We start from the raw sequence: 16,137 nt of genomic DNA on the forward strand, positions 1-16,137 counted from the left end.
GAATGGGGTAAACCTGGTTGTCTCCTGGACGGCAGTATTATAAGCGAAGATCACGTAGGGCAGAATGGAGTCCCACGTCTTGTGTTCGGCGTCGATGTACATGGAGAGCATGTCTGCGATGATCTTGTTCAGACGCTCTGTGAGTCCGTTGGTTTGTGGATGATAGGCAGTGGTCCTCCGATGGCTTGTTTGGCTGTAGTTTAAAATGGCTTGCGTCAGCTCCGCTGTAAACGCCGTTCCTCTGTCTGTGATGAGCACTTCCGGGGCGCCGTGTCGCAGGAGAATTTGTTCGACAAAAAATTTTGCGACTTCTGTTGCGGTACCCCTAGGCAACGATTTTGCTTCGGCGTAGCGGGTCATGTAGTCGGTGGCCACGATGATCCACTTGTTTCCTGATGAAGAGGTCGGAAAGGGGCCGAGGAGGTCCATTCCTATTTGCTGAAAGGGCTTAGTTGGCGGTGGTATGGGGTTCAGGAGTCCGGCTGGTCTAGTCGGAGGCGTTTTTGGGTCGCTGACACTAACGGCACGTTTTCACGTAATGGGAAACGTCGGTAGCTAGCCGTGGCCAATAGTACTTCTCCTGGATGCGGTGCAACGTGTGAGCAATCCCGAGATGTCCTGCAGTCGGCTCATCATGACATGCCTGCATAATTTCTTGCCTGAGATTTTTGGGCACGACAAGAAGATGCACTGTCCTGTTCGGCGCGAAGTTCTTCTTCAGGAGGACATTATTGTGAAGGACGAAGGACGACAGTTGCCGCTTGAACCCTCGGGGAGGCGATGCGGTCTTGCCTTTCAGATAATCAACTAGGCTTTGCAAGTCAGGATCTGAGTGCTGCTGCTGCGCGAAACTGCTGGCGCTTACCGGTCCTAAGAAAGCGTCGTCGTCTTCCTCTTCGGATGCTGCGTCGACAGGAGCTCGCGACAAGCAGTCTGCATCGGAATGCTTGCGGCCAGATTTGTAGACTACAGTTATGTCGAATTCCTGAAGACGCAGGCTCCAACGAGCAAGGCGGCCGGAGGGATCTTTCAAATTGGCCAGCCAGCACAGAGCATGGTGATCGCTCACAACCTTGAATGGTCGTCCGTATAGGTAGGGGCGAAATTTGGACGTGGCCCAAATAATGGCGAGACATTCTTTCTCTGTCGTCGAATAGTTGGCTTCGGCTCTCGACAGTGAACGGCTAGCGTACGCGATAACTTTCTCCTGTCTGCCATTTTTCTGAACGAGGACCGCTCCTAAGCCCACCCCGCTTGCATCGGTATGAACTTCGGTTTCGGCGTTTTCATCAAAGTGCCCGAGCACAGGAGGGGACTGTAAGCGACGCTTCAGCTCGTTGAAAGCTTCCTCTTGTGGCCTTTCCCATTTAAAAGGCACGTCAGCCTTGGTAAGTTGAGTCAAAGGTTCAGCGATGCGCGAAAAGTTCTTGACGAATCGTCGGTAATAAGCGCACAATCCAAGGAATCTGCGTATAGCCTTCTTGTCATTAAGCTGCGGAAACTCTGCGATCGCAGCCGTCTTCTGGGGGTCTGGGCGAACTCCATCCTTGCTTACGACGTGACCAAGGAACAGCAGCTCCTCGTAGGCGAAGTGGCACTTCTCCGGTTTCAGTGTCAGGCCTGAAGACTTGATCGTTTCCAGCACTATCCGAAGCCTTCTGAGGTGGTCTTCAAAGCTTGAGGAGAAGACAACCACGTCATCTAAGTAGACTAGGCAAATCTGCCACTTCAAGCCTGCGAGCACCGTATCCATTACTCGCTAGAACGTCGCTGGGGCAGAGCAGAGGCCGAATGGCATCACCTTGAACTCGAAGAGTCCGTCTGGCGTGATGAACGCAGTCTTCTCGCGATCTCTTTCGTCGACTTCAATTTGCCAGTAGCCGCTCTTCAGGTCCATCGATGAGAAGTACTTAGCATTGCACAGCCGGTCCAGTGTATCGTCGATGCGGGGGAGGGGGTAGACATCCTTCTTCGTAATGTTGTTCAGGCGGCGGTAATCGACGCAAAAGCGAAGGGTGCCGTCTTTCTTTTTCACTAGGACGACCGGTGCTGCCCAGGGGCTCCTCGATGGCTGTATGACGTCGTCACGAAGCATTTCCTCAACTTGCTTGCGGATAGCTTGGCGTTCTAGTGGCGATACGCGGTAGGGGCTCTGTCGGAGTGGTCGTGCGTGTTCGTCTGTGACAATGCGGTGCTTGGCAAGCCGGGTTCGTCGCACATTCGATGCTGATGAGAAGCAATCGGTGTACCTTTGAAGAAGACTGCGTATTTGGTCTTGTCTGCTCCGGGGTAATGCCGGGTTGATGTCGAACGTGGGTTGATGGCCTTGTTCAGATGGTTCTGCTGGTTGGTCGGGTAGGGCAAATACGTCTCTGATGTCTGCCAGCTCGTCGAGGAAAGCGATCGTCGTACCTTTGTTTAGATGCCGGTATTCTTCCGTGAAGTTGGTTAGCAACACCTGGGCTTGGCCATTTCGGATTTCGGCGACTCCCCTCGCGACGCCCAATCCTCGATCCAGGAGTAGTTACTCCTGGATAACGCCTTCAGCATTTTCGATGTCTCCAGTACCTATGCCGACGAGAACACTTGATCCGAGCGGCACGCTCAATGCTTCATCGAGGACGTTTAAGGCAACGTGATGAGTCGCGCCCGTCACAACAGGTATGGCTTTTTTCGTGGAAAGCTTGATCGACTTAGATCGAAGGTCGATGATCGCCCGATGTTCGTTCAGGAAGTCCATTCCCAAAATCACGTCTCTCGAGCATTGGTGTAGGATCAGGAAGGTTGTCGCATAGGTTCTCCCATTTACAGTAACTCTCGCGGTGCAGCGTCCTGACGGCGTAATCAGGTTGCCACCTGCGGTGCGGATCAGCGGGCCATCCCAGGTTGTTGTTACCTTCCTGAGTCGGACAGCGAGTGGGCCACTCATGACAGAGTAGTCAGCTCCCGTGTCCACCAAGGCAGTAACCGCGTAACCGTCGACCGTAACTTCAAGGTCACTTGTTCGCGTTCTCGTATTGTACGTTGTCTTCGGTGTCCGATCTCGGCTTCGTCGAGTAGTGAGGCTGCGGTGGGCGTACTGCGACGTTACTTCACTGGGCAGCGGTAAAAGCTTCAAGTCTGGCCGCGTCGTCGTCGGTGTCGTCGTCGTCGGTGTTGTCGTCGTCGGTGTTGTCGTCGTAGTTGAGGCATGGTCTTGAGTACTCGTCGATGGAGGATCTTTGTCATTGCGCTTAGAAGCAACCTCACCTCCAGAGGCTGCTTTATTTAGTTTAACCTTCGGGGGCTGGGGGAGCGTCCACGCACGGCGTAACCTCGGCTAGGAGAAACAAAGCGCGGGGACGATGGCGACGGGGAACGTGATAGGCGGCTCGGCGATGAGTATTCTTCCCGACGCAAAAACTCCTCGATTTCGGCTGGTCGCTGGCCGGGTCGGTTTCGTGGAGCGTCGTAAGAGAACCCTCGGATGCCCAGTCTATGCCACGTATCATTGTAGTGTGTGTTCGTTCACGCTCAAGGCAGCAGGAAAGGGTTGTTATCATTTTTGTTCGTGGCACGAGAAGCGACCAGACTAATCTCGATTGTTCGCAGCCATGAAAGGCTGCATCTAGGTTTTTCCAGATTACCGTAGATGATCTTGACCTGTTATCTGGAAGTTTCCTTGCCGGCTTTAAATTGAGCGATGCCGCGAGCGGCGGGCATTCGTAGTTCGACGACTAACGAGCACGTTTGTTGCTTACGCCGCCGCCGAGTGATTCAGTTCTTTTGCGGGCGCAAGTCAGCCCAAATAAAGAGCTTCGTTTCAAAGTCTTCCTGGTGTCTTCCTGACCGCTGGACCGCCGTCACTACAACGTGACATCTGGTGGAGGTGCTGGGTAGCCTCCCATGTTCCGGACACCCCCTACAAGTCGTGACGCTAGCCCTTTGAATCATCTACCGCAGGACCTGAGTCCAGTCCACCGCTAGATTAGTCTGGTCGCTTCTCGCGCCACGAACAAAAATGATAACAACCCTTTCCTGCTGCCTTGAGCGTGAACGAACACACACTGCAATGATACGTGGCAATATTTTGTGGCAAAATACCAATGTGAGAAGATCAAGTGATTATTTGATACCGCTGATACTGGTTTTTGTAGTCGTACTCTGAAGATGTGAAGCGAGCGGGATGATTCTGTGCAGAATCTAAAGCTTGTTGAGGTGCCTCTAATGTGGACACCTAATTGCCGATGACTATTCTAGTTTTGATTGTACGAACATTTCATGCACCAGTTCATGGAAGGAAGGGGTGACAACGATAATGTTCTCCTGAGTAAGCCTAGCTGTGAGCGACCAGTTTTATGGTATGTGCCGAGCAATTTAAATTCCTTGCGATTAAGTCACTGAGGAAACGATAGGTATGTACTTGCGAAGTTTTGACCGAGTTTAATAAGCACGCATGGGTTAATGTTACAGCGCTTGGAGGCAGCTTGCATAAACTTGCATCTAGTCTCCCTTTTGTCAGTGTTTGCTGCGCTGTTGTGAATAATGAACATATACAAACGCGCTCAACTTTCTTCACACATGAGTGTTCGTTCTTCGTCCTCCTCCTCACTGAACCTCAGCCCACACGTGGACCATTAAGAACGTAAGGTAAGAAAGTGACCAATAATTTTTTTAAGATCATTGGGGGCATCTCTTCAGCTTTCAACTTGTTATATTCTTCAGCCTTTCGTTTCAATCGCCGGCAATTTCTAGTTGTGAACCCACAGTATTTTTTAATATTGAATATTAAAGATAGAAGATATTAGAGATATTAAAGATAGCCACATAGAATTAGAGGAAGAAAATATCAGCGCCTACAGACCATTTTCATGTGGAGAAGAAGAAGAAGAAGGCTGTCTCTCGGTCCTCCACGACGAGCAGACTCGATGGAAACCGTTATTAACGACATGCCATTGGAAGAAAGCCCCGTTTCCAGCATCAGCGATCTGGCCACCGGCGCGGAGGACTATGCGGGCGTGGTGGATGAGGCCACTGTGTGGTTAAGCGAGCTTCGGAAGGACTCGGCTCCACGAGGTGTGTTCAAACGGCATTGTGAGTGCCGTTTTTTAATCTCCAACACCAAAAAAAAAGGAGAGGAAGTTTCCGAGACTTCATCCGACTCACTGCCTTTCACTCTTTTGTTTTCTCTTTGGAATATCGGCGCTCGGTTTTCCTTGATCGCTGGATATTTGAGCCAGCACCGGTATTTGATTCTAGTCTCTCGTGCGCAATACCCGCATGCACTAGCTCTGCGCAATCGGCGCGGATTAACGAAAATACTGGAGAATGCACTGCAGCGAAGCTAACGATGAGGTATCAACTCTAAAGATTCCTTCCTTTTTTTATATGGAGGCTCTTCGACGGATACCTTCGGACAGCCGGCCAGCTGTAGCACCGAGTCCGACTCTACTCTGCCCCTCTGGACGCGGAAGACACGTGGAGCGTCCCGCTCGGGTCCCCGGCTTATCTCGGCGGCCCCCTCTCTGCTGGCGTTGACGCGGTCCCTGCCCTCTCCCGGCCGGCTGTCGCCGCCTTCCGACGAAGAGCAGCGAATGCTGCCGCCACGCAACGGGGACGAAAGCAGTCGAGCCATGAAGGGGATTTCTTCGCGTCAGGTGCGAGTTATGCACTTCACAAACTAAACGCTGTAGCATGACACGCTTGCACTGAGTTCACGCCGAGTGTATCGCGGCAGTATGAGAGCTCTGCTGTTTTAACGAATTCTGCAACATTTACTTCACGCCGCCCAATATGAGAGCACCATAAGCAGACGTCGGACGAGTGTGCGAGATGAAATCGAAATACTTCCTAAAAAAAAAAAACCAGCGTCCTCGAAGGAGAGGTAAGAAGTCACAGGCAGTCTGTTCAAGTACACTACGGAAGAATGAATTCTGGAATCGCTACTTGTTTTATGCAACCGCGAACTAACTGTCCTGACTGCATACCCGCGCAGCACGACGTAGCATGGCAGTAAGCCTACCTCACAGTTAAGGCACTGGCCACCAAATAATCATTGCATGCACTGGGTCTGCTGGCGGGCACTGCGTTGGTACTGCGCCCAGTTGCAGCGAGAACCGCGTGTTTTCTTCACAAAGCAGCCATTCTCTGGTTCCTCTTACACGAAGGCAACCGAAAGTCACGCACTTGCGTTTTTTGGAATGGGCTGCATCGTTGCAAAAACCGTTCATGCGCACGTCATTAACTATACCGTCTCCATTCACGTGCGATCGCCGCAAGTAAATGCGCTAAAACTTATTCATGCACCGGTGGGCTCTCCAAATGAGATAGTATATACCTATACTATAGTCCCAACAATCAGCTGCTGAAGATAGCCATAAACCCACGACAGCTTTGTGGACTTCGGCTGTGGTCATATATGGCTGCAACTTGCTTAACGTGCTGTCCTCTGTGAGAACAAGCTGAAGTGGAATGCGCCGGCATTACCTCCATCAAAAGGTTCATTAGTGAATGTTAACCCGACGAAACCAAAAAAAACAGAAAGCAATCATCCGGGCTAAAGTTTAAGGTTTGAAATTTCACTTTGTCACACATCCTCTGTATGCAAGGCGTTTCACCAAAGAGTTTGCACAATTTTTAAAGATAGGCTTTTTGAGTAAGAGCGCTTTTTTCAGCAAAGCATTTTCAGCGCTGTAGTAAATAAGAATTTGACTAAGACGGACTAACTAGCAGGCTGGTTAATGAATATTCAATAGTTAATTTTTTTACTATTACTGTTACGCTCCTTAATTATTGAGAAGCGTTTCACCCGCCGTAAGCAATAGTCATATCAGTTTGTAGAATTTCTGAAACGCTGTTACCGTGGGCGCTGGGGCCCAGCAAATTTTGGCTAATTCGACGAGTTACGTGCATTGGAGAGGTTGCTTTGCCGGCAAGCTTCTCGACAGCACATGTATTTTGGCGCGATGTAGCAAAAATTTGTTTAGCCACAGCGCCTAAGGTAACAGCGTTTTGGAAATTCGAAAAATTGATATTAATATTATGTACCGTGGGCTATACGTTTTCAATAATTAAAGAGCGTAAGAGTAATACTTAGAGTTAACTAATCGATATTAGTTAACAAGCCTGCTCTTTCCGGTCTTAGTATTCGGATTTACTAAAACTTTCCTGACAAAGAAGCGACGCAGTCACTGAACATTGATGAGTTCGGAACCCATACGACTTCCTTGATCGTATTGTGCGGTGAAGACGTGCTTGAAATTTAAATAACTTTTCACGTGATGTTGACACTTCTAACCACTTGTCCCGTATGCCTTGTTACTATCAAGGAAACCTAACAGGCTCCAACACGTCGTGCAATACCTGGACCTGGTCAGTGTTTCTATCGCTTCTTTTTATCCTTATTATCTGTGACCACACAAATTCTCCTTGAACTATTCACTATTAAACTCTCTCGATTTGTATAATTTATCTCATTTTTTTAATAGTTTCCTCGGCCATCAACATAGATTTGCTTTTCAAGCGCACACGAATAATTCTGCCACACAAAAGGCGCCAATCTGACTATGTTTACAGTTGGTTGCTGAGCACAGCTGCGCCAAATTTATTAAGTAGAAGTAAGGCACTGGTTTCAAAACATTTGTTTTCCAATGCCTCTTTATCGTAGACCGCCGTCGCCTGCGGTGTCGGGGCCGTGAGCTAGGATAAGATGTCAGCCGCCGTCTGTGATATCGCAAGCGGCATAAGAATGTCAAGCCGGTTAATAATGGTGCAAATAATTAGCCGCCTCTCCGAAACGCAGGCCTCCGCCGAGCTGAATGATCTCACTGGTGCCCGTCGTATCTCGGCTGAGCCTCTGCCGCCGCGGCTGTCAAGGCTTGCGCGCTTCTTCCTGGCGGCGGGCGCCGGGCTGTGCCTGGTGTCGGCGCTGCTGGCCCTCGTCGCATGGAGGCTGGACAGCGAGCCGCTCGGCACCGACCTCGGTCAGAACGCGTCCGGACTGGCGCCCCGCCAGGAGTGACTCGCCAAAACCGCCAGCACAGGGGAAGCAGCCGCCCCGACGCAGCGGCATCAGCATCGGCTCGGCGGCGGCACAAATTCTGCCCTCCGCGGAGAGCGCCCCCGGTGGCTGCAGCGCGGAGAGTCAGCCTCTTCTTACTGCCGCCACTGCGAACGCTGTTTTACGATTTCCACATGTTCTCGATAGGAAAAGAAAACGTTAGTGATGACGTGGCTCCTCAAGCACAAATAGCATTGTTCATTGCATTTTAGTGCTTAAAGTTAAAAGGAAAACTTGGAGGGGAGACTTAAGCTCCACCTGAATGGTATGACGCAATATTGTTATTAATTCCCTTGTATGCACAAGGTCATTCTCTACAATCATAGATCCATGGGAGTCCTCATACCCCTCCTGGCGCAGTGCTGCAGTGCTTAAGCGATGTGCCACTGTCCTGCGATGGCAGGTGCTCCCAGTGATGGGCCATTCCTGGCCCAGGTTGCTCTTTCCGAGCGATCCTGATCATGAGTGCGAAATAACTAGAAGGATTAAAATGGGGTAGAGTGCATACGGCAGGTTATCTCAGATCATGAGTGGCAGTTTACCAATATCCCTCAAGTGAAAAGTATACAACAGCTGTATCTTACCGGTACTCGCCTATATGGCAGAAACGTAGAGCCCAACAAAAAAGGGTTAATCGTAAGGACAACGGAGCGAGCCATGGAAAGAAAAATGATAGGTGTAGCGTTAAGAGACCGGAAGCGGACAGAGTGGATGAGGGAAGAAACGCTGGTTAATGACATCCTAATCGAAATCAAGAGAAAGAAATGGGTTTCGGCAGGGCATCTAATGCCAAGTCAAGATAAGCGCTAGTCCTCGATGTTAACAAGATGGATTCCGAGAGAAGGCAAGCGTAGCAGGAGGCAGCAGAAACTTAGGTGAGCGGATGAGATTAAGAAGTTTACGGGGAACAGTGGCCGCAGTTGGCAAAGAATCGGGTTAATTGGAGAGACGAGCCAGAGGGCCTTGCCCTGCTGAAGGCGTAGTCAGGCTGATGATGGTGATACCACGGTGGCCAGTTTGCTCGCTAACCTGTGGGCAGGTTTTCATGATGCCTCAAGGTCACGTAACCGCTAGGTCAGGTGATCAAACACATTCGTATGGGCCGCACTCCCTGTAAGTTACCCGCACTCAGCGACAGCGGCGCCACCGATTCCTACTTGCATCACAGATAGGTCTTTGTCCACCAAAAGTAATTAGCTATGCTCTCTTGGTGAAGAAGGTTTCAGTCTTGGGATTTGTGGCAAATTCAGATCAGCAGAGGGCGTGTTTCCTGCTTCCGCCCCTTTATTTAGGCGCTCCTGCCAATACTCAACTAGCTATAAGTTTGAGCTTCGATAACATTCTTGGAAACAGAATTCAACATGTTCTTTCGTATTGTTTTTCTTCTGCTTATGGAGGGTTGTTTGAGTACTTCTAAGAAAAATTGTGGATGTTTCTTTCTTCCTTTGATTTCTGAAATACACTAGTGTATAAAAAAATGCCCCATTTAGGGCATTACATCTTGCACTGTGCTTAATTACATAAAAACAAAATTCGGTGCACCTCTCTAACACCTTGATGCTTATCTGTTGTGCGAATTTGAAGGGCATGTGTCTTACAGTTGTGCAGGAAAAAACTCTTGAAAATAGGATTATTTCAAACGGGTTGTTTTCGAAATTTTTTCTAGTAAGCAACAACTTCCTCACAACGACTGAAGTTAAACTGACATATTCTTTCTTACCTGTACTTTTAGCACAAAAAATTTATTCATCATGGCTTTCATATGTATATTCATACGTCACTGCAAATTTTTGAAATTGAGCTGTGCGTGCAAACGCTTCCTTTGCGACGGCGTCGTTTACAGTTTTTCTCCTGAAATATTTTCATATTGGCAAACCCAAATTCACTGTTGAGTTACTGCAGAATGAGTGCCGAATATATAAAAAAAAATCAAGAATATTAAAATTTTGAAATCTTCAGGGAGTTTGATGTCTCGTAGAATTACCCACCAACGGCCGGTATGAACCCGCCGCTATCACTAGTCGCCGAGCACACCTCAGTGTCCTGGCTGCCTGAGACAATCAGGGGGTAGAGGGGCTTTCTCAGGGCGGCCGCTGCCGACGCACCGGAATCCAAAAGAGGCCCAGCAGCCTGCACTAAAGGGAGTGGCGCCTCGCTGGTTATGGCACGAAGAACTAAATAACTGCAGAGATGATGATGATGATGTCCTCGGGCTGAATGGCACATACTGTTGTGCCATAGAGGTGGTCCCGTTGCGCTCGCCACCCGTTTCGTGACTGAGCGTTGCCAGCTCTCTTAGCGGTAGCGAAGACTCCGAGTCAGGCGTCGGTGAGACTAAGAAAACGCTTTATGCCTTATATACAGGGCATAATATAGTTAAACATCGGCACGGGGGCCGAGAGCTACACAACGCGACTGTTCTCGCACAGTGACGATCAGCGAGACACCAGCACGTCACACCATCCGACTCCACTCGTGAGCAGCACTCGACTCACGGTGGGTCGGTCACTCGGTCACTCTCTTCCCAAGCTACAGCGGTGGGGCTTATATAGCCTGAGGAACGGTGGCCCCTCAGAACTGGCCAATCCAAAGGCAGCACTCGACGGCAGTCCGAAAGGACCAACCAGCGACCGCGCGGGCCAACCGCTTCAAATTTTGCCGCGCGCGGTGGCGTCCGGGGGAGAAGGAATCCGGCGCCTCGCTGTCTGGCCTCTTGGGACAGGTCCAGGCGTGTTGCTTGCAGATGCTTCTCCTTAGGACTCCGCTGCCGTACGGCGCAGCATCGTGGCTTGTCAAGAGAGCGTTAGGGCGCGTGCCTTGCGGCGCAGCACCAGGGCTTGTCAAAAGGGACGCTCGGAGGAGAAAGTTAGCGGCCGGCAGAATTGGAATCCGGGCGGGTTTCCCGGCATGACAGCATCCCCGCCATCAGATAAGGCGCCGGGAAGACGAGCTGCTTCCACGTGGCTCGGATGCCAGGCGTGCATCTTCGTCAGGCTCTTCTTCCAAGTTCACGTCCAGGTAACTTCACGAGCACCAGGTCCCACTAGCAGGCCAGGAGCTCTGTTGACCTCGTTGTCGCCAATGCACCTCGACCAGCTTCGCTGAGGTCGTTCTGATCCCCTTGCTTTTCGCCACTGGTCATGGTTGGTCGTTCTGCAGACTACAAAACCGACCGGCAAAAGGCAACACCCAACACAAGCAAGTGCCCTCTGTCTCCCATCAAACACCAGACGAAGCCATAATCCAAATGAACCTAACTAAATTGCTGTCCCCATTTATTCCCGCTGCAACAAGAGGCATGTGTACGATCTGGTACACAAGGTTCAAACAACCATTTTGCAAAGTATCAACACATCAAAATAGCAGGAGCACTTAATAATCAACAATAATAATGAAAATCAGATTGGTCCCCTTGAAATCATTTGGACCGAAAACACACTACTGAGGAAGCAAATGAGGTCATTCATTTTTGCCCCTTTCTTCCTTCGAACATGATAGTTTGTTGCAAAGCGAGAGAAGGTAAGTAACGAGGAGGTCACTGAAAGAAGCGAGGCCTAGAATGCACGACTTAGAGCATCGGCGTTCGCGTTCAACCTTCCCTTCTTATAGCGGACAACCAGATTGTGCTGCTGGAGGGTCATGCTCCACCTCAGCAAACGGCCGCTTTTAGACGACATGTTACTTAACCAGGTTAGAGGGCAATGGTCCGTTTCCACAACAAACTTAGAACCGGAGACATAACAAGCCAGCTTCTGAACTGCCCACACAAGGCAGGCGCACTCTTTTTCAGAGGTGCTGTAAGCCTCTTCCCTACAGCTTAGTTTGCGACTCAAATACAAAATTGGTCGTTCATGACCACTAGCATCTTCTTGGCATAGCACCGCTCCCATTCCGCGATCACTCGCGTCACATTGAATGATGAAACCTTTCGAGAAGTCTTGCGCTGTTAGAACCGGCTTATGGCTCAAGGCTTGTTTCAACATTTGGAACGCATTTTCTTTCTTCGAGTTCCACGTCACCTTAACGGGCTCCGATTTTCGAAGCGCATCTGTTAGCGGGCTGGCAAGGTCAGAGTAGTCTCTCACATAGTGTTGGTAATATCCAGCTAAACCTAAAAAAGCCCTTATATCCATCTTAGTGGTTGGCCGGGGATAGTTTACAATAGCGGCAACCTTGATGTCGGAAGGTCTACGCCGGCCGCGCCCCACCACATGGCCCAAATAAGTCACTTCACCGCAACCTAGATGGCATTTAGCTGGTTTCACAGTAAGGCCTGCCTCTTTCAACCTGCACAATACGACTCGCAAGTGCTCGAGATGTTCTTCCCAAGTGTCCGAAAAGATGGCAACATCGTCGAGGTATGGCAATGCAAACTCACCCAAACCATGAAGCACTCTGTCCATCAGGCTAGAGAAACAATACGGCGCGTTTTCAAGTCCGAAGCTCAGCATGAGTGGGGGGAAGGTTCCGAACGGGGAAACGAACGCGGCGCAACGGCTGGCCCGTTCCGTAAGGGGTACTTGCCAATAGCCTCGCACGAGGTCCAGCGTAGATATATAATTTGACTTCGACACCGTCTCCACTCTTTCTTCTAGGTTCGGTATCGGATATGTCTGATCTCGGGTGATCGCGTTCAGGCGCCGATAATCGACGCATGGCCTCGGATCCTTTCCCGGAACCTGGACAAGTATCAGGGGCGATGTGTAGTCGCTCTCACTTGGCACTATAACCCCCAAGTCACGCATGCGCTGAATCTCCTCAGCCATGATTTTTTTCTGCACGGGTGAACAACGATACGGTTTACTGCGGATCGGTTGCTCAGATGTTAGCTCGATGTCGTGCTCTAAGACCGTGGTCTTTCCGGGACGGTTCGAAAAAAACCTACTTAAACTCAGAAACTATTCCCTTTAAATCCTCCTTTTGGGTGGTACTTAGACGCGCGTCCAAAGTCAGCTGTTCTAACATTAGCTCTAAACCACAATCTTTCATGTCAGCTGTCGTCAGGATTTCCGCCCCTTCCTCATCGGCAGCATTTATCGTCATGCTTACAATCGCGTGACGCTGAATGTAGGGCTTCATCAAGTTGCTGTGATAAATTTTGTTGGGCCGTCTCCGTAATTTCACTTCGTAGTTGGTATCGGAAAGCTTCGATACAACCTTCGCGGGTCCTTCCCAGTGAACCTCGAGCTTGTTTTTCTTCGACGGACGCAGCAACATCACTTGACTACCTACTTCGAAGGTGCGTTTTTTTGCTGACTTGTCGTAATATCCCTTTGACAAGATTTGCGCCGCCTTCATGTGCCTCTCTACAATATCTTTTGTTTTCCCGAGCCTCTGAAGAAGGTTGAGGACGTATGAGATTACATTTGGGTCGTCATCACTGCCTTCCCAAGTGGTACCGCCTCTGGGAACTTGGTCGCGACGCACAGGGCGGTCAGAACATACCTACACCAGTTCGTTGATTCTGGCAGAGGACCTACAATATCAATTACCAGTCGCCGAAGAGGTTCTGTTATGACTGGCACTAACTTCATCGGCGCCTTCCACTTGTCAGTGGATTTGCCCACTCTCTGGCAGGTTTCGCAAGATTGCACGAATTGTTCGACATCCTTCCAACAATACGGCCAATAAAACTCCTGAGCCAATCTAGCCTTGGTCTTTTTTAAGCCAAGATGACCTGCCCACGCATTTTCGTGCGCGAGTTCCAGTAACTGACAGCGATATTTTCGAGGGATCAAAATCTGTTCATATTTGCGACCCTGCTTATCGGTGTAGCAGCGATACAATAAGCCAGATCTCTCGTAAAATGAAACCATCTTTTTCTCCACTCCCAGTCTGACGCTCTTCATCAGATCGGCTATTGAGCAATCTGGCTGCTGCTCGCGAATGAGCGTTTCCTTTTCAACTGCGGCCAGCTCCTGCCAGCTGGCGGAAACCGGAGCGAGTATGGAGCCCGCGTCGCCTAACTGCGGCGTCGTGTCTAGATCGCGGCTAGCAGTGCACGTATCACTCTCAGTCTCGTCCAAACCATGCTCTCCCAAGCTAGTCTCCGAGCTCTGCATCTCCCGTGTCTGCCCGCCACTCAAGTTACCTTGAACGCTCCGCGTGCCGCACGGCTGTTCGTTCACCGTCTCAAAGTCCAGTTCCCTCGACAGTTGGCGCGCTTTGGATCGCGTGAGGGCCATGTACGCCACGTCGGCAAAGAATGATTTGCCCTGATCCTTCAGCATCTGCTCCGAGCTATTTGAGAACAGGTAGGAGAAGTGCTCCGAAGGGCGGCAGACACAGCGGCTTCTGTGTTAAGTTTTCCAAACTCTCCGTCAATGATGACCGCTGCGATCGGCAAGCAGACACTCTCATCCTCGGCCACTTGCCGTATCCAAGCGCATTCTCCTGTAAAGTCACTACAGGAGACGAAAGACGGGTGGACGACGTCCATAGTTGCTGCCGAGTCCCGAAGTGTTCTGCACTTCTTGCCGTTTCCTTTAATTTCCTGCATGTATGGCTCCAACAGTCGCATGTTTTTGTTTGTTTCCCGTATCGTTGCAAAAGCAACTTTCTCTTGGCAGTTCGCCGCGATGTGCCCTTGCTTTTTGCAGTTGTAGCAGATTAACGGCTTCCGTTTTTCAAAAGAACGCGTCGCATCGTTTCGCTGCTTGGGACCATCGTTAGCATTCTGAGATGCATTCTGCCCTTCCTTCACAGTTTCTTTGGTAAGGGACTCGTCTTTCCGAAACTCGCGACGCTTGATTTGCTTCCGTTCGTCAGGCTTCCTTGAAAACCCGTCTCTCTTATCTGCTTTTTCTACACGCACTGCCCTGCTGTGCAAGCTGCGGCGGAGGTAATACTCTCCAGCTAATTCTGCTGCCTTGTCTAGCTTAACCTCCTTTAGCCTATCTTGCAGCCAGAGCTTGACATCCTCATCAATGCAACGGTAGAACTGTTCTAACGCGATGCATTCGACGACTTTATCGCGGTCGTCGTAAACCTCTTCGCCTTTCAGCCATTCAACCAGGTCGGCTTTTAGACGAAACGCGAAGTCAACATGTGACTCCCTGCCCTTTTGTGCATACCGGAACCTCTGCCGGAAAGCTTCGGGCGACAGTTTGTACTTTCGCAATAGCGATTCCTTCACATCACTGTAGCTCTCAAACGCCTCTTTCGATAAGCAAGTTATCACGTCAGATGCCTCCCCGGGAAGCAAGGCTAACAGATTCTCTGCCCAGAGGGATCGCTCAATACCATTCCGTTCGCACACGTGCTCAAATTTCACGAGGTATTTAGCCATATCCTCGCCGACTACAAAGGGCGGCAGTTGGTCGCGTATTTTTGGAGCGTTAGAGGGAACCGTCGTCGAAGCAAGACTAGGCGCTGGCGAGGTTTTTCGGAGCTCCAGCTCTTTCATTTTAACCTCGTGCTCTCTAAGCGCCTGGCGCTCCCGCATCTCCTCCTCGCGACGTTCCTTTTCTCTCTTTTCCTCCCGTTCACGCCTTTCATTGATATCAGCCCAGGCCTCTTCGGCTTCCTCAGCCGTCACGTCCTCGGTTCTCATGACCTCAAGGATCGCATTCTTTCTTTTTGCTGAGCCCAAATGAATGCCCAACTCCTGACAAATTTGGAGAAGTTCTTTGACCTTGTAACTCTCCATCGTTCACACTTGCCTCTTGCTGTTTGCCCTTTTAGAAAATACTTGCCGTACACTACTATATCGCTACTAGTTAAACACGCGCAAGCATTTCTCACACTGCCTTGTTTACCCCTTCAGCATCCCTTGGTTTTCAAAACACTCTTCCTAGGCTTGAAACACACAAGGTTAACACAATGCTACACCAATTCTTTCTCTAAGCTACTATAACCTGTGTTAGAGAGTCTGGCGTTTGAGGAAAACTTCAGGCACTCACCGCGCCGAGGTAGCTGATGTCGGTCGATCCGATAGCTGCCATCCAATGTTGTGCCATAGAGGTGGTCCCGTTGCGCTCGCCACCCGTTTCGTGACTGAGTGTTGCCAGCTCTCTTAGCGGTAGCGAAGACTCCGAGTCAGGCGTCGGTGAGGCTAAGAAAACGCTTTATACATTATGTACAGGGCATAATATAGTTCA

At 50.2% G+C, this 16,137-nt stretch overlaps 1 protein-coding gene and 1 pseudogene across 1 annotated transcript; one reads left to right on the plus strand and one right to left on the minus strand.

The window, feature by feature from the left end:
* Positions 1 to 4,928: 4,928 nt before the first annotated feature.
* LOC149361967 (uncharacterized) lies at positions 4,929 to 7,999 on the plus strand. The gene is made up of 3 exons (XM_089568197.1): positions 4,929 to 5,073; positions 5,374 to 5,636; positions 7,781 to 7,999. The coding sequence occupies exons 1-3, from the start codon at positions 4,929 to 4,931 to the stop codon at positions 7,997 to 7,999; spliced, it is 627 nt and encodes a 208-aa protein (XP_089424323.1).
* A 619-nt stretch (positions 8,000 to 8,618) lies between these two features.
* On the minus strand, positions 8,619 to 15,712 carry LOC149361968 (uncharacterized; annotated as a pseudogene).
* Between the last annotated feature and the right edge of the window lie 425 nt (positions 15,713 to 16,137).

This window comes from Amblyomma mixtum, chromosome 2 (assembly GCF_055824585.1).
Source record: "Amblyomma mixtum isolate Tamu chromosome 2, ASM5582458v1, whole genome shotgun sequence".
NCBI classification, from domain to species: domain Eukaryota; kingdom Metazoa; phylum Arthropoda; class Arachnida; order Ixodida; family Ixodidae; genus Amblyomma; species Amblyomma mixtum.